The 19,057-nt window shown below is 43.4% G+C and overlaps 1 protein-coding gene across 1 annotated transcript in view; it reads right to left on the bottom strand.

Annotated features, from left to right (window-relative positions):
* The window catches only part of cbl (Cbl proto-oncogene, E3 ubiquitin protein ligase), a 64,591-nt gene extending 46,268 nt beyond the window's left edge, over positions 1-18,323 (bottom strand). Inside the window, exons 1-2 of the mRNA XM_020502724.2 lie at positions 17,520-18,323; positions 6,114-6,361 (exon numbers count right to left, since the gene is read on the bottom strand). Coding sequence (XP_020358313.1) covers positions 6,114-6,361; positions 17,520-17,663 — 392 coding nt within the window. The 5' untranslated portion in view covers positions 17,664-18,323. The remainder of the gene's footprint in view (positions 1-6,113; positions 6,362-17,519) is intronic.
* Between the last annotated feature and the right edge of the window lie 734 nt (positions 18,324-19,057).

Genomic DNA, 19,057 nt, shown 5'->3' with positions numbered 1-19,057 from the left:
TATTTAATGCATTAACAGAAATTACCGTAACCAAACAAGCATTATAGATTAGAAATTAATGGGAATTAACGGTAAATGTACTACTGGTGATACTGGTGCGCCATCCCGCAGCGTCCGCAATGGATTAGTCAACTGAGACAGGTGTCTCATGCGCAATAATATATATATATATTTTGGACTGCTCTACAATTTTGTTACAAAATCTTGGTCGACCGACAGCCTATCCACCAAACAACAGACCAGTCGACTAAATGGGGTCAGCCCTCCCTGTACGGCAATACTTTGAGAAGTTAAATGAGAAGGATATGCAAACTTTGCGAGGTGGAATTGAGGTACAGGTGCAATGTGTAACTCTCTGAAAGGGACTCGGGACACAAACCACTGCTGGAAGCATGACAGCTGTATTGGAATTTGAAGAATTTTTTCTTATTGAAAAACGTTAAAATGTTTTCCCATTTGTCACATCACTAGTCAGAAACCAACCACAAACCTTCTGTCTGATCTTACAGAACCCGTCATGAAATAGCCTCACATTTCAGACAGAACAGTTATATAAAAGCATGAATGGTGTATGAATGAATGAATTGGCAAAGAATGTCAAATTCAGCAGCCCAAAACACAGATAAGCAGACAATGAGTGACGCTACAGTATGCATTATGCAAATGCAGGCTATATCACATTCTCTGCAAGCACCCCAAAAATCTACACATCCTTTTTGCATGATATTGTTATCCGACAGTGCATTTCCCTATTGCTAGAACTGATCCGTTCACGTAGACCGTTGCCAGCAGATAAGATGGGAGAGATAGTCAAAGCCAATAGCCTGCTCCTGAGAGAGAAACTATTGTTTCACCAGCAGGCTGTCTGCCCGTCTAGTCAGACACACTTATAGAAAATGGGAAGTCATACTTTATCTTAGGCCAGAGCTTTGAGGGACAAATTTAGCAACTGGCACAAGTGCCCTTTGCAAACACAGTGATGGTCATGGTACTAATGCTGGAAGGGACATGAATACCACAGAGGTCCGGCAGCATAGATAGGAGGCAGAGAAGCCCCTTTAGATAGCAACTACATACTGTAATGACAACCGTTTGGTCAACATTCTCAAAAGCTATCAAAATAAACCATTTGCAAATCATTTCTTTGTCTTATTTAGAGAAGAGATCGAACATGTCAGAGTAAAGGTGGTTTTAGAAGAGACGGACACAACAAAAGGGGTTGTGTGAGCCACCGAGGCACTTGCAGACTGGCTTGAGACTGCCAGGTGCAAGAAGATATGAGAGGCTAGCTCTTCCTCTGTCTGCAGAGAGAAAGGATGGCATAGAGACGGTGTGGGTGTCTGCAGACGTGAGGAAGAAGAAGTAAGGAGGCCCAGGGCCAACCACGCAGATCCTTCTCCCAACGTCACTGGGGTGTCACCATCTGCCATACCCTCAGCTGTAACCAGTGGAGGCTGCAACAGGCAGCAGGAGGCTGTGACGGGGACACATGAACATAGAGGGAGTGTCCTTCCTCTTATGTTGATCTGAGCACGTTCAAATCCAACAAGGCCGTGATCATGGGCATGCGGTGGAGGGAATGAAGGATGAGAGGGCAGGCCCGCTAAAAAGGAAAGCCGGACTCTCGTTCTGGTTTCCTGCCCCGTGGACATGAAAACGGCGACAGGAGTTTAAATGACAGCCGCGCCTCGGACTACAGACACCGGGACTACTCTCCTCTTGGCAGCATCCCAAATGGCACCCCATTCCCTACATAGTGCAATTCTTTTGACTAAATCCGCATAGGCCCTGGTTAAAGGTAGTGCACTATATAGTGAGTAGGATGCCATTTGAGGTCCTTCCTCTCCCCCCTCAGGATATATTAACCACCAGCAGTCAGGATGGCTCGCTCGTCATGGGCTTAGTCAAGAAAGCCAGATCAAACAGCTCAGGGAGGTCAGAACGATATCTGGATATAGGGGAGGTAGGAAGTGCCTGTTTTCTGCACACATCGACTCCATACTCAGCCTGGACTTTGCGGTTATAGACAGGCTAGTGTTTGCTGTGCACCCTCCCCCTCTCCCTCTTTGAGCAGGTTAGAAAATGGAATTAGCTGGCCTGTGAGAAACAGGAAAAGGAAGCTCGCAGGCTACCGGGAAGAAACTGTGGGGCACACAGTTTGTGACTGTGTGTCACTGTTAATAATTAGGTCCCTTCTCGCAGACAACACCTCGCCCCCTCACACAGCAGCGTTGCAGTTAGACTCCCATGTCAGACCCCCGCCGCACAAAAAGCGGAACTCAAATTAGAATTAGCACAAGGCTGGGCTTTCAGTCTACTGTGGTTGTGGTAATCAACCAGCAATACAGTCAGAACACTGAATGCAAAGTTCACACTCCTGGGAACAATTCAAATATATATAATAATAATAATTTAAGCTTTTATTTAACTTGGCAAGTCAGTTAAGAACAAATTCAACAAATTCAAGTCAGTTAAGAACAAAATTTACAATGACTGCCCAGCCAAACCCGGGCGGGGTCGAACCAGGGTCTGTAGTGATGAGATGCAGTGCCTTAGACCGCTGCGTCACTCGGGAGCCTATGGGGGCTCTGTGTCTGTGTACAAGAGAAGCAAAAACGATTTGTACTGCTCAAATCTAAATATGGAGGGCTGGACGCCAAAATGAAAATAAACAGTAGAGTACATTTAGCGGGGGTAATAGTGGCAAAATCTGCATTGCATCTCAGCACCACATCCACCCACTCTATCGCTCTTTGTACTGCAAATGGTCCAAGGAGAAACGACCATGTAATCATCACATATCATTCATAACTACCATCCACCATTTTTCACTAAATGGTGCTCAATCTTTAACAACCAGAGGAAAGGGAATAGCTCACATTATGTCGATACAGGAAACTGTTTCAGTCGAGTCTGAAGCTAACAGTGTATCAAATTGTTTCAACCATCTCTGTCCTGTCCAGAAGGAAAGAGAGTGGTAAAGTAGGGCTTTATAGTGCGACCATTTTAAATCGCATACGCCCCTAAATATTTAACTACGCGACATGGAATTTCAATTTAGGAGGTTTAGCTTTAGTACCTCAAATATTTCCCATTGTGCTCCTAAATGGAGAGGGTAGTAAGTTTTAAATTCCTCGGCGTACACATCACAGACAAACTGAATTGGTCCACCCACACAGACAGCATCGTGAAGAAGGCGCAGCAGCGCCTCTTCAACCTCAGGAGGCTGAAGAAATTCGGCTTGTCACCAAAAGCACACAAACTTCTACAGATGCACAATCGAGAGCATCCTGGCGGGCTGTATCACCGCCTGGTACGGCAACTGCTCCGCCCACAACCGTAAGGCTCTCCAGAGGGTAGTGAGGTCTGCACAACGCATCACCGGGGGCAAACTACCTGCCCTCGGTGCATCAAAGCTGGAACCGAGAGAAAAACAGAAAAACAGCTTCTATCTCAAGGCCATCAGACTGTTAAACAGCCACCACTAACATTGAGTGGCTGCTGCCAACACACTGACTCAACTCCAGCCACTTTAATAATGGGAATTGATGGGAAATGATGTATAAATATATCACTAGCCACTTTAAACAATGCTACCTTATATAATGTTACTTACCCTACATTATTCATCTCATATGCATACGTAGATACTGTACTCTATATCATCGACTGCATCCTTATGTAATACATGTATCACTAGCCACTTTAACTATGCCACTTTGTTTACATACTCATCTCATATGTATATACTGTACTCGATACCATCTACTGTATCTTGCCTATGCCGCTCTGTACCATCACTCATTCATATATCTTTATGTACATATTCTTTATCCCCTTACACTTGTGTGTATAAGGTAGTAGTTTTGGAATTGTTAGTTAGATTACTTGTTGGTTATTACTGCATTGTCGGAACTAGAAGCACAAGCATTTCGCTACACTCGCATTAACATCTGCTAACCATGTGTATGTGACAAATAACATTTGATTTGATTTAAATGTGTTGAGTCCACCTACATTTTTTTCAACTTAGACAAACACGTGGTCCTTGTATAAAAACAATAACAAATATATAAATAAAAAAAGGTAACATAGAGCTGGCAGGAGTGTTACTCGGCTAAAGCCATTTTCTAAAAATGTTAACACACGAACCACACACTACCGGGCAATAGCCTACTCATTTGAGCCCTCCCCTAGGCACAATAGCGCTCTTTGTCTCTGGTCTCCGTGTGGGGGAGCTTCATCGGTTATTACCAGCTCCGGCTCTAGAACCCACTCCCCTCTGTAACGAAGTGATGAACATGTATTTCTCAAAAGGAGTGGTTAAGACAGCTCAAAAATGGGCCCAATGCCAATTCAATTAGGGGGGGAAGACAGAACAGAGATGAACTTGTGAGCGGCGCTTCCTCTCCCTTAGTTTCAGCACAAGGAGACCCGTTGTCCGAAAAAAACAGAAGCCGTGCAAAAACTACAGGCAGGCAGAGTCATCGCTACTCTGATTCATTGCATTAAAAAAAGGAAATTATCCAGTTTTCAGAAAAAGTTTTTGGAAAAAGAAAAGGGTAGTGTTTCGAGTCGATTGGAGATTGAATGAGCTCAGGGGTCTAATTGGTGCATCAGTTTATGGACAAAATTTATGCTATTGATACTTGACTCATGATCATAATCATAATCATGCTCCCCCTGCGTGTCACCGATTGGGCTGGGAGAGGCCAGCAATAAGATAGATATGTGCAAATCAAGCTTAGTCTGTCGTCCTATTTAACTGTATAACCTGGGGCTGTAGTTATCAAGCATCTCAGAGTAGGAATTATACAGGGTGCCGTTGGCAAAGATGAATGACCACCTATAATAGCCCACCCACCCCAGATTTAGGCCAAATCCTGCATTTCTGGCGGGATTTATAAATGGAAGTCAAAAATGTTTCAACTTTGCTAATGGGCTTCGCATACAATTCCTTCTCTGAGATGCTTGATTACTCTGGCCCCTGACCTACCAATCATAAAGGGAATGAATGGACAGCAAGGGCTGTGGCAAAATATGAGCTCAGTCATCTAAAAAGACATTATAATGCATTTTGTTGAACAATTTCATATATTTAAAAAAAAAAGTGTTAGTTAAATTGATTCAATTTAAGGCCTACTGGCAAACAATAATGCAGGCACTAGGGATGGGGGTGTGAGATGTAGTCATTGTTTGTGTGCATCTGTAAGTTATTTGTATGTATACCTTTGCATATATACTGACTTTTGTTGATGTCATTAAGAAAAATAAAAAAAGGTGTTTGACTACATTTTGCAGTTTCTTTAGCTCCTTATAACCTGCAGGTCTGTGGGCTACTGCCGAGAAAAGCCTGTGAACACAGAGACAGAGTCACAGGCAAGTAGATCAGCGTCATCCTGACCACAAACGTTCACTTGTGAAAACCACAGCACACTTCTCTTTGGCTGTTACTCAGTACAAGCCTAAATTGCTCCATTTTAAGATAGGTGAAGAAACATACCCACCGATGAGATCTAACCCTACACCTGCATGCTATGACTGGGAAGGGTTCAACACCACACTTCACTTCAGACATAGTCTGCAAAGGCTCTGAATTTGTTTCTCCTACCATTGTGCCATCCCAAACCGTACTGGCTCAGATACTTGCTTTACCATTGTGCCATCCCAAACCGTACTGGCTCAGATACTTGCTTTTCCATTGTGCCATCCCAAACCGTACTGGCTCAGATACTTGCTTTTCGCCATGTTCCTTCAAATCACGGTATTCTGGACCTATGGTGGATGTGTAACCAAGGCCAGTGCCGTACAGCTCGGCTTAGCTCTGGGCTCATGAAAGGGATGATATTCTGGTAGTGAGTGAACTGAGTATCACCCAACACAGGTCAGGGTGCAGACCTACCTCCCAAGAGAATTTCAGGAGGAGGATGACGAAACCCAATTCTCGCCCGATGTACAAAAACAGAGGCCCTTCTCTTGATGTCTCGTAAAAATCAGGATACGGCAATTTTGAGATCGAGAAAAGTACTTAAGTATTACAGGAAAATAAACTATATTTCGTCAACAACAAGTTCCATTGCCACCTCAATCTCCCAAAAAAGTAATCCTCTCACCTGGGCTGCGAGTTCTCCTCGTACATGCGCTCCTTTCCCTCCTTGAAAAGGCTGATGGTCTGCTTGGTCTTCTTGGTCAGGTTCTCCATGAAGACGCGGAAATACTCGTTGTCGCCGAGCGTCTCCATCTTTCCCTCGTAGCGGGACAAGATGGTGCGAAGGTGCTGGTAGGTGTCTGGCAGCAGATCCAGGATGTAAGGTGGGCTGTTCTTCAGGGCCAGCTTGGGGTTCTGGCAGAGTCGCACCACCTGGATGGAGGGAAAGGATAGGACACGTTAGGGGAGATGATGAATCAGCTTAACCGAGACAAATAAGAAGCCGGCAACCGTGGAGGAAGAGACTAAGTAGCACGCTAATGCATAACAGGGTTGGGATCCATTCTGTTTTAATACAATTCAGGAAGTGAATAAAAATGCTAGTTCTTGAATTGAAAGTTGCACAATGCTTTCCTTCGAAGATCTTTTCAATTCAGGAAGTGAATTGACCACAACCCTGACAAGTAGCCTAACATTAACTGAACTAACTTCAAGAGTTTACAGTGTTTAAACTAGCCTACATACACGAACAGAACTTCTGCACATAAAATAGTCAGTGAAAAGGGACCATCAAATCACTAATGAAACTACCACTGAACACCATTTGACAAATACATGGGTAATTATGATAGTGTGACGACGTGGACAATATTTATCATACCACTTTTCGCGTGAATGTAAAATACTCCAACTCTATCTGACAAATATTACATTTGTGCAGCAGTGTGTTGCCAGAGCATCAAGGCAAGTAAAGACGAGGTACAAAAGGGAAGAGAGATAAGCCTCTCCGGAGAAGAGGGAGATCTAGTAAAAGTGAATGGGAGAGCGAGTGAAAGATCAGTGCTGAGATCGTAACATTCAGGGTTTGCTACGCGAGTCTATTTTAAAGGCTTCAACACAGCGAAGAAAATTAAAACACACTCATCTCAGGCTTACAGCTTCCTGTTGGTCTGGTAATAGAGGACACACACACACACACACACACACACACACAGTGAAGACCTGTTTTCTTATGAATCATCATGTCATGGCTTGTACAGTGCATTTGGAAAGTATTCAGACCCCTGGACTTTTCCACATTTTGTTACGTTACAGCCTTATTCTAAAATGGATTTAAAAATTGTTTTCATAAATCTACACACAATACCCCATAATGCCAAAGCAAAAATAGTTTTTTTTAGAAATGTTTGCAAATGTATAAAAAAAACGGAAATATCACATTTCGAGAAGTATTCAGACCCTTTATTCAGTACTATATGTTGAAGTGCCTTTAGAAGCGATTACAGACTCTAGTCTTCTTGGGTATGGAAGGTGAACCTTCGCCCCAGTCTGAGGGCCTGAGCAGGTTTTCATCAAGGATCTCTCCATACCTTGCTCCGTTCACCTTTCCCTCGATCCTGACTATTCTCCCAGTCTCTGCCGCTGAAAAACATCCCCACAGCATGACGATGCAACCACCATGCTTCACTGTAGGGATGGTATTGGCCAGGTGATGAGCAGTGCCTGGCTTCCTCCAGGCTTGGCATTCAGGGCCAAAGAGTTCAATCTTGGTTTCATCAGACCAAAGAATCTTGTTTCTCATGGTTCGAGAGTTTTTTTAGGTGCCTTTTGGCAAACTCCAAGCGGGCAGTCATGTGCCTTTTACTGAAGAGTGGCTTCCGTCTGGCCACTCTACCATAAAGGCCTGCCTGACTGGTGGAGCGCCCCAGAGATAGTTGGCCTTCTGGAAAGTTCTCCCATGTCCACAGAGGAACTCTGGAGTTCTGTGAGCGTGACCACCGGGTTCTTGGTCACCTCCCTGACCAAGACGCGTCTCCCCCGATTGGGGACTGAATACTTATTTTTATTTTTTTTAAATGATACCTTATTTACATATGCAAACATAAAAAATAAAAAACCTATTTTCGCTTCGTCATTGAGGTATTGTGTGTAGATGGATGAAAACAAAAAATTTATTTAATACACTTTTAGAATAAGCCTTTTACATAACAAAATGTAGAAAAAGTGAAGGTGTCTGAATACTTTCTGAATGCACTGTACAGCAGATGTTGATGCAAGGGGCTGACAGTACTTTTTTTACAAGTATTTGTCGGGGGCTGGCATCTTAGCTGTGTGTGGGTTTGCACTTCCCATTGTCAATCCCCTCAAGCTACGAACACATCTGGTGAAAGATAATATAGCGAAGCATGGCACGCAGCTGAGACACAACCATAAACACAATCAATAAACACAAACACGCATGCCATGGCATTCTGCAATGAATGAGTAGCGTTATCAGAATGAAACAAGGAAGATGGGCATAAGTTCCCAAAAATAATAAATCAACTACACGATCTACTTTTTCCGTCAGCTTCTTCTTTGTATATAGTATAAAAGCCAGATCCCCCCAAAAACTGAGACAATCTGTGTCTACTTTAGACTTACTGGTTACATTCATGTTCAACTTGCAGACAGTCAAAAGCAAATCAAATTTTATTGGTCACAAACATATGTAGCAGATGTTATCGCGGGTGTAGTGAAATGCTTGTGTTCCAAGCTTCAACAGTGCAGTAGTATCACAGCAAAACAAAAACACATTTAAAAGTAAAATAATGATATTAAGAAATATATCAAATATTAGACTGAGCAGTGTCGGAGTGGCATTGACTAAAGTACAGTAGAATACAGTAAAAACAGTTGAGGTCAGAAGTTCACATACAGCTTAGCCAAATACAAATAAACTCAATTTTCACAATTCCTGACATTTAATCCAAGTAAAAATGCCGTCTTAGGATCACCACTTTATTTTAAGAATGTGAAATGTCAGAATAATAGTAGAGAGAATGATTTATTTCAGCTTTTATTTATTTCATCACATTCCCAGTGGGTCAGAAGTTTACATGCTACCAAATGCTAATTGAGTGTATTGCCTTTAAATTGTTTCACTCGGGTCAAACGTTTCAAGTAGCCTTCCACAAGCTTCCCACAATAAATTGGGTGAATTTTAGCCCATTCGTCCTGACAACGCTGGTGTAACGGATTATTTATTTATTCATTATGGCCAAACAGCTCTATTTTTGTTTCATCAGATCAGAGGACATTTCTCCCAAAAAAGTACGATCTTTGTCCCCATGTGCAGTTGCAAACCGTAGTCTGGCTTTTTTATGGCGGTTTTGGAGCAGTAGCTTCTTCCTTGCTGAGCGGCCCTGAATCCCTGTTGTTCTGGGATTGATTTGCACCAAAGTACGTTCATTTCTAGGAGACAGAACGCGTCTCCTTCCTGAGCGGTATGACGGCTGGTGGTCCCATGGTGTTTATTCTTGCGCACTATTGTTTGTACAGATGAACGTGGTACCTTCAGGCATTTGGAAATTGCTCCCAAGAATGAAGCAGACTTGTGGAGGTCTTGGCTGATTTCTTTTGATTTTCCCATGATGTCAAGAGGCACGAAGTTTGATGGTAGGCCTTGAAATACATCCACAATCCACATTTGACTCAGATTATGTCAATTAGCTTATCAGAAGCTTCTAAAGCCATGATATAATTTTCTGGAACTTTCCAAGCTGTTTAAAGGCACAGTCAACTTAGTGTATGTAAACTTCTAACGTACTGGAATTGTGATAGTGAATTATAAGTGAAATAATCTGTCTAAACAACTGTTGGAAAAATGATGTGTGTCATGCACAAAGTAGATGTCCTAACCAACTTGGCAAAACTATATAGTTTGTTAACATGAAATTTGTGGAGTGGTTGAAAAATTAGTTAATGATTCCAACCTAAGTGTATGTAAACTTCCGACTTCAACTCTATATAAGAGTTGAGTAAAGCAGTACATAAACATTATTTAAACATTCAAGTGGGCAGTGATTATATAGGGCAGCAGCCACTAAGGTGCAGGGTTGCGTAACCTGGTGGAAGCTGGCTAGTGATGGCAGTTTAATAGTCGGATGGCCTTAAGATTGAAAAACAGCTTCTGTCTTCTGAAGCAAGGGGGAGGACAGTAGACTGGGATAAAGAATACGTCCATAAAGCATTCCAGCCAGCTGGTCTGCGCATGCTCTGAGGACGTAGCTAGGGGGGCGGGCAGCCCTATGATGGTTAACAGGCTTAAAATGTCTTACTCGTGTCGGCCAAGGAGAAGGAGCCCAAAGTCCATGGTAGCGGGCCATGTTGGTGACACTGTGTTATCCTCAAAGCGGCAAAGAAGGTGTTCAGCTTGTCCAGAAGCAAGACCTAAGTGTCTGGGATGTGGCTGGTTTTCCCTTTGTAGTCCGTGATTGTCTGTAGACCCTGCCACATACGTCTCATGACTGACATGCTAACCACACCGCTCATGTAGCATGCACGAGTGTTGTAAAATAAATGTACACACACTACCGGTCAAAAGTTTATAACACCTACTCATTCAAGAGTTTCTTTATTGTTAACTATTATTCTACAATGTAGAAAATACTAAGACATCAAAACTATTAAATAACACATATGGAATCATGTAGTAACCAAAAAAACAAATCAAAATATATTTTATATTTGAGATTCTTCAAATAGCCACACTTTGCCTTAATGACAGCTGTGCACACTCTTGGCACTCTCTCAACCAGCTTCATGATGTAGTCACCTGGAATGCATTTCAATTAACAGTTGTGCCTTGTTAAAAGTTCATTTGTGTCATTTCTTTCCTTCACAAGGCATTTGAGCCAATCAGTTGTGTTGTGACATGGTAGGGGTGGTATACAGAAGATAGCCTTATTTGGTAAAAGACCAAGTCCATATTATGGCAAGAACAGCTCAAATAAGAAAAGAGAAACAACATTTTATCATTACTTTAAGACATAAAGGTCACGGCAATATGAAAAATGTCAAGAACTTTGAAAGTTTCTTCAAGTACAGTCAAAAAACCATCAAGCGCTATGATAAAACTGGCTCTCAGAAGGACCACCACAGGTAAGAAAGACCCAGAGTTACCTCTGCTGCAGAGGATATGTTCATCAGTTACCAGCCTCAGAAATTGCAGCCCAAACAAATGCTTCACAGAGTTCAAGTAAGACATATCAACTGTTCAGATTAGACTGTGTGAATCAAGCCTTCATGGGTAAAATCTCTGCAATTTGGTTCTAACTGCCGTGTCTTTGTGAGACGCGGTGTGGGTGAACGGATAATCTCTGCAAGTGTATTTCCCACCGTAAAGCATGGAGGTGGTGTTATGGTGCTTTGCTGGTGACACTGTCTGTGATTTATATAGAATTCAAGGCACACTTAACCAGCATGGCTACCACAGCATTCTGCAACGATACGCCACCCCATCTGGTTTGGGCTTTGTGGAACTATCATTTGTATTTCAACAGGACATTAACCCAACACACCTCCAGGCTGTGTAAGAAGGAGAGTGAAGGAGAGTGATGGACTGCTGCATCAGATGACCTGGCCTCAACAATCACCCAGCCTCAACCAAATTGAGATGGTTTGGGATGAGTTGGACAGCAGAGTGAAGGAAAAGCAGCCAACAAGTGCTCAGCATATGTGGGAATTCCTTCAAGACTGTTGGAAAAGCATTCCAAGTGAAGCTGTTTGAGAGAAAGCCAAGAGTGTGCAAAGCTGTCATCAAGGCAAAGTGTGGTTATTTGAAGAATCTCCAATATAAAATATATATATATTTTTTTGGTTACTACATGATTCCATATGTATTATTTCATCGTTTTGATGTCTTCACTATTATTCTACAAATGTAGAAAATTGTGAAAATAAAGAAAAACCCTTGAATGAGTAGGTGTTCTAAAGCTTTTGACCTGTCTTGCACATGTTATTCAATCTTTGCAACCACACTGCTCACAAGCGTCTGCGTAGCCAGGCGCGAAAATAGAACTTGGTTCTATTTGTGATGCTTGATGCGCTGCAAATCCCACTTCTCCTCAATGTTTTTTAGGAGCATAAACCCACATGGGTGATTGAAAGATGGTCCAAACTCCAGTCTACTTGGTAGTTGTAATGCACCTTAAAGTTCGTTGCCATCCGCCATATAAAGTCCAAAGAAGAAGAAGCCAGAAGGAGAGATTACTAGAAACCTTCACCCTTTTATCTGTGGATTAATTGTCAGAGTAGAGGACCTTGGGTTGTTATTTTACCTGAATATCCGTGGACAAATTAGCTAGCAACAGCAAGCTAGCTAGCTAAATTTCCTTATATGTTTAATGCTTTTTGACCTGTCCCCAAATGAATTTTAGTTGGTTCAGAGATCGCCATATTCCCAGTCACCTTGCCATGGGTAAATGTGGTGGTTCGCACTTTTAGTTTTGCGCGAATGCTGCCATCTGTCCACGGTTTCTGGTTTTGGTAGGTTTTAATAGGTCACAGTGGGTACAACATCTCCTATACGCTTACTGATGAACTCAGTCACTGCATCAGTGTATTCGGCAATGTTATTCTTAGAGGCTATCCGGAACATATCCCAGTCCACGTGATCAAAACGATCTTGAAGCATGGATTTCGATTGGTCAGACCAGCATCGAATAGATCTTAGCACGGGTACTTCCTGTTTACGTTTCTGCCTATAGGAAGGGAGGAGCAAAATGGAGTCGTGATCAGATTTGCCAAAGAGAGGGTGGGGGAGGGCCTTGAAGGCATTTTGAAAAATTGAGTAGCAGTGGTCCAACGTTTTACCAGCGCGGGTACTAAAGCCAATGTGTTGGTAGAACTTCGGTAGCGTTTTCATCAAATTTGCTTTGTTAAAACCCCAGCTAAAATAATTGCGGCCTCAGAATATGTGGTTTCCAGTGAAGTCCTTTGAGGGCCGTCGTGGTATCGGCTTGACAGGGAATATACACAGCTGTGACTATAACCAAAGATAATTCTCTTGGGAGGTAATACGGTCAGCATTTGATTGTGAGGTATTCTAGGTCAGGTGAACAAAAGGACTTGAGTTTTTGTATGTTATCACAATCACACCATGAGTGGTTAATCATGAAACATACACTCCAGTCTCCTCCACTGGGGGTGTTTTGGAGCAGCATCTGGAATAAGTTGAATTGCCCTTGGGGGTACGAACAAAGGATCCAATTCAGGATATTGGTATTCCTGGTCGTAATGCTGGTGAGTTACTGCTGCACTGATATCCAAAAGTTATTTCCAGCTGTATGTAATAACACCAAAAAATGTGGCCTGTTGTAAGGCAGGTCCTCCCCAGACATCACCGGCAACAACGTCACCTATGGGCACAAACCCACTCTTGCTGGACCAGACAGGACTGGCAAAAAGTGCTCTACTCTGACGAATCACGGTTTTGTCTCACCAGGGGTGATGGTCGGATTCGTGTTTATCGTCAAAGGAATGAGCGTTACACTGAGGCCTGTACTCTGGAAAGGGATCGACTTAGAGGTGGAGGGTCCGTCATGGTCTGGGGCGGTGTGTCACAGCATCATCGGACTGAGCTTGTTGTCATTGCGGGCAATCTCAATGCTGTGCGTTACAGGGAAGACATCCTCCTCCCTCGTGTGGTACCCTTCCTGCAGGCTCATCCTGACATGACCCTCCAGCATGACAATGCCACCGGGGGTAACCCCAGACAATCACCCACAACTGCAATCCTTATCGATTCAAATGGGAAGTTCTTAGTCCAGGAAATATTATTCCCTAGACACCAGGAGTATACGTTTTGGCGTCCTACAACAGAGTGCAATGCAGCTACTCAGTCAGACCAGGATTAACACCCCTGACTACAGCTGGCAAAGGCGAAAAGGTATCTGGGGAAGTGAGAAGAGTTGCAGAACAGTCACAGGCTATGTTCCCAAAAAAAATATATAGTTGGGTCCTACCAAGAAAAGACGCCCCAGGAAAGTTGATCAACAGAATAAATCAACAGATCACCGTGGACTGTGCCTTACTGCTCAATGTCAGAAAGGCTCACCATCAAACTCTGACATGTGAACACTTACACAATAATGTACATCTTGATCAGGACAGTGTCAGAACCTTTTGCTAAGGACCTAAAAGGAAGCAACACTTGGCAGGGACCCCCCCCGATCAACTTTCTGAAACAACAGTACCCCCACCGTCCCTAGGTGAGAAGAGCCAGACATGGCCCAACACAGCACAGATTTACCAGACCAGACCGGGCCCATCACAACACAGCTCTACTAGACCCGGCTCATCACAACACAGCACTGACCACTACTCTAGGGTCAGGCAGAACATAGTCCTTCAGAGAAGTGCACCACATGATGTAGTCCACACCATTTATCATTCAGATTATCAGGCTACATATGTTGAGGTAACCTCTGGCAAAAGACACCTAGAACTATCAGAGATTGGAGAGGTGCACCAACTACTGCATCTAATATGCTGACTACTTGGCTGGAAACCCCCTTTAATTCACACACACAAAACAGATTGCATTGCACTTATTTTTGTGTGCAAAATTATTCCATTCTTACTAACTATCCTTTATTTTACTGGCACTTATATGTATTGTGTGTGATATACAGAAAGTATTTGGCCCCCTTGCACTTTGCGACCTTTTGCCACATTTCAGGCTTCAAACATAAAGATATAAAACTGTATTTTTTTGTGAAGAATCAACAACAAGTGGGACACAATCATGAAGTGGAACGACATTTATTGGATATTTCAAACTTTTTTAACAAATCAAAAACTGAAAAATTGGGCGTGCAAAATTATTCAGCCCCCTTAAGTTAATACTTTGTAGCACCACCTTTTGCTGCGATTACAGCTGTAAGTCGCTTGGGGTATGTCCCTATCAGTTTTGCACATCGAGAGATTGGGACTCCCAATCACGGCTGGATGTGATACAGCCTGGATTCGAACCAGGGACTGTAGCGACGCCTCTTGCACTGAGATGCAGTGCCTTAGACCGCTGCGTCCATGTGTGCGCGTTAACTATTTAACTGTACTAGAATGCTTAAAAGGCTGCAAAAATGTTAAATATCGGTTATCGGTATCATTTTTTTGGGGGCCAGGAAAATATTGGATATCGGCCACAAATGTCATATCGTGCATCACTATTGTAAATACAACCTATGTTTATTTATTTTCCCTTTTGTACTTTAACTATTTGCACATTGTTACAACACTGTACATTGACGTAATATGGAATATTATTTTGGAACTACTGTTCGTTTCACTTTAGTTATTTGTCTACTTCGCTTTGGAAATGTTAACATAAAAGTTACCCATGCCAATAAAGCCCTTGAATTGAAACAGAGAGAGAGATAGATGGATACAGAGATAAGGCATGCTATGTGTTGAGTGTAGCCAGCTGAGAATGGGGGGGGGGGGGGGGGGGGGGGGGGGGGGTTGGCTGAGCAGCAGCACTGCTGACGTCAGACAGAGGGGGTCACAGTACACCCTAATGCGCTTCCAACCCAAGAATATGAGTCCTGTCAGAGAGCAGATAAGCCCTCAGCTAAACGTGCACAGACGCATACTCAGACACATCCAGTCGTGGTGGCCTGGACCGAACCAAAAACAAAGAGAAGATTGCCTTATTCCCCTACTCTGCTCTCTCGCTAACCTCAGGATTGGAGACTGGGAGAGAACCAACCCCCCCCCCATACTGCAGGGCTGAGCTGACCTCCCCCAGCTCTACACCACTGTGTTCTAGATCATTGGTACATCCCAAATGGCACCCTATTCTCTATATAGCCCACTACTTTTGATCAGCACCACATAGGAGTCAATTTGGGACGTAACCCATGACTGCACGTTCCAGCTATGATAAAACCACTAAAATATCGACTGTTTCCCATGCCAATAAAGCCCCTTAAATTGTCATTTAATTCAGAGAGAGAGAGAGAGACACACCCAATCAACATGGGAAGAGTAATAAGCCTATAATAACCCTAAAGGCCACTTATACTCTATTCAAACACTTTTGCTGAACTTTGACGTTCTTAGGGAGATCTATGACAAGCATGCACTATTGTTCGGGTTGTCCTCATGATATTTGAATGAGCAGATAGGCCAACTTGTGCATGGAGCCTAACCGTCTGAAGACCAGCTTTAATCATTGGTTAAACCTGATGCCTTGAAGCACTCACACTATTTGACAGAGACCTGTTGATACTGGGTAACAGTCTGCTAAAATCAGCAGGCCAAAGATCACATATCGCAGGTTCCACCGTGGTTTTCCTTTCAACAAAACCTCCACCGTGGACAAACTCCTGTATTTCAAAGGTCTTGTGGAAACACACACACACCTCTTCCTCAACTCAGCCTCATAAAGACTAGACAAGGTGCCACTGATTGGGAAGCCCAGGCTACTTTCTGAAACAGAAAAGGAGAACTGACATTGCAGTGTCACTTCTGTTTTTCTGTTTGTGTGAAGTGACCTCTTCTTCATAATGAGTCAATGCAGATGTGCTTGTCTGGTGGAAAGAAATGCAAATTGCCCCCCCCCCCCAAAAAAAAAGTGCCATTATGACAATCTTCAGGGGCTTGGGTTCTTACAGATAAGAGAAAAGAATGACAGATGTGTAGACTACCCCTAGAGAAACAAACATAAAAGGCTGTCTTGTCCTCTGAGTCACTGTGATAATTCAGTGTGAATTACACAGGAAACTAGGGGTCAGCCAGCTACATTTTTCAAAGAAGTGATGCTGTAAATGTAGCTAATTCTTTATTATGTTCACATGTATTAATTTCATTGCAGCACATTTACTCTGGATTTCAGGGGCCACAGCTAAGTGTTGGACTCGAGCAGTTAGATTGTTGGCACATTGTTTAGACAATGATTGTGTTTCATATCTGATCATACAATTGGCAGATTCAAATCTCATTTAGCTAGCTAAATATCACATTTTACAACCTTATTGAACAACTTTGTCAATGGGATGGATCTTGTTCTAAACAGTAAAATATAGCTCGGTGGGTGATCAAAACCCAAGCCTAACTTTGCTCAGCTAGCTACTACTCAGCTAGCTACTATTTTCATGACCCTAATCTGGGATGATGATTGAGTCACCATCCCCATGCACACGAGATTATATTGGTCAATGTTGCTAACTAATGTTAATTGGCTAGCTAGTTGCCTAGGTAGCTGGCCAATGTAGCTAGCATTCCAGACACCAGCATTAAACTAACTAGTTACAACCATATAGCCAGTTCTAGCTACCTTCAGCCATCTACATATTCTACAGATGAATACAATATATTATAGATCATTAACGTTAGCTAGCTACCACCTTCTCTACTATTCGGCGTAGCCTAGCTGGTCGGTGTACCCCTAGCTAACAAATTTTTATCTAGCTGGCTAGAAACTGTCTCGTTAGCGAGGAAGCTAGCCAGCAAATTAGCTAAAGTTAGCTAAGCTAACTTCCTGGGCCACTGATCATCAGCTGGGTACTGTAGCTAGATAGATATTCTCCGACTGCTAGTCACCCACCTTGTCCATTAGTTTCCAGCATTTCTCCACCGTCTTTTTGTCCACGGCCCCAGGTTGGTGATGGGAATGGAGGTGGTGATGGGGCTGAAACGCGTCCTTCATCATCCCGATCAGTCCTCCGCCTTTCTTCAGATTTCCTGCCATATTAGGCTCCACTAGGGTCGGCCAGAGCGACAGTCAATGCTGGGGGGGGCCGCACTCCTTCCCCAGTCAGACTGAGCAAAAACCGGCACCCCCCCCCGGGGAAGACAGCGCCCGAGTCGGATTCGAGCGAAGGTCCGTCGGGGGGTGGGAGAAGGGAGTTCTATTGAAACAAGGATCCCATTAAACCCCCCACCAGTGGTTGTATCGAGCCTCGACGACAGTGGGGCAAACTGCAGCTAGGTGGTCAAGCAAGGAACACAACGCAGGTTGGTAAGCAAGCCAGTCGAGACCCGTCTCGTCGACTAAAAGAAGACAATGATATCGATTTGTCTCCCGTCTGGTCTTCGTGTAGACTGACCTGTATTCTCATTGACAACCCCTATATTCCATATTCAGCTGCTCGATCTCTCCGTCTGCGTTCTTCTCAGTGACGGGAAGTTCAGTGGCAGGCTGGATCCAGTCAAGATAGCTTGATAATACGCTTACTGTTGAGGTAGAAGGAAGAGCTGACGGTGGCGCCAATAAACTAAAGGGACATTTACATAGCTAACACAAATCATTAACATAGGCGGAACGGAGACGAGGTGCATAAATACATTTAGAAAAATCCACACAGCCTGCAGTTTCCCCCCCCCCCTCCTCCTCTGTGTGCACGGCCCTTGCTCTTCCTGTTCATCCCCTTCCGTTTGCAGAACCTCTCCCTGCCCTCCCTCTGGCATAAATGTTGCCCCCCAACACCTCCTCTAACTACGCCCTCTTCGTGCGCGATCTTGAGGTGAAAATACAGGCACGCGCTTCTGTTTTAACAGTAAAATTGCATGTTCAAGAACATCATGGTCGGAAATTCATTTCTGCCAAAAACATTTGGCTGTGTAAATTCAGACACAGGTTTTTGTTGTAAATTCCTAACAACAACTAAGGTGACATTGACCTGTGCCCGCTCCTGTGGCATGAATCATTACGTTATACTTAATGTTGTAGCCTACGTAGATGGGTACTACTTCATGATAAGTGTGCAATTGGCACTAAAACGTGTAAGGCTATGTCCGTACCGTTGTCGTTTCATCAACTCTCTCAGATGATAATTCAGATGTTATTTAACGGCAGAGGCTTTGGTTCTGAAGGTAACTGCCGTTCCCGCGCAGGTGGCCTCTACATTATGCACACATTTTTGTGCTAAACCTTCCTAAACATTTCTCACTGTCAATCGTGAATAAAAATTCAAGTTTTACCAGTGAAACATCCATGACGCCAAGTATTTGAATGAAAATCAGTTTCATATCAGTTTTCATTCCCATTAGGGAATGTGCAGGGGTGCAATTTTCGTTTTCGAAGTAGGTGGGGGGGGGGGGGCATTATTATTATTATTTTTTAATCCTGTCGAATAAACACTC

The sequence above is a fragment of the Oncorhynchus kisutch genome, linkage group LG15 (genome assembly GCF_002021735.2).
Source record: "Oncorhynchus kisutch isolate 150728-3 linkage group LG15, Okis_V2, whole genome shotgun sequence".
NCBI classification, from domain to species: domain Eukaryota; kingdom Metazoa; phylum Chordata; class Actinopteri; order Salmoniformes; family Salmonidae; genus Oncorhynchus; species Oncorhynchus kisutch.
This window is presented reverse-complemented; position numbering and strand designations above follow the sequence as displayed.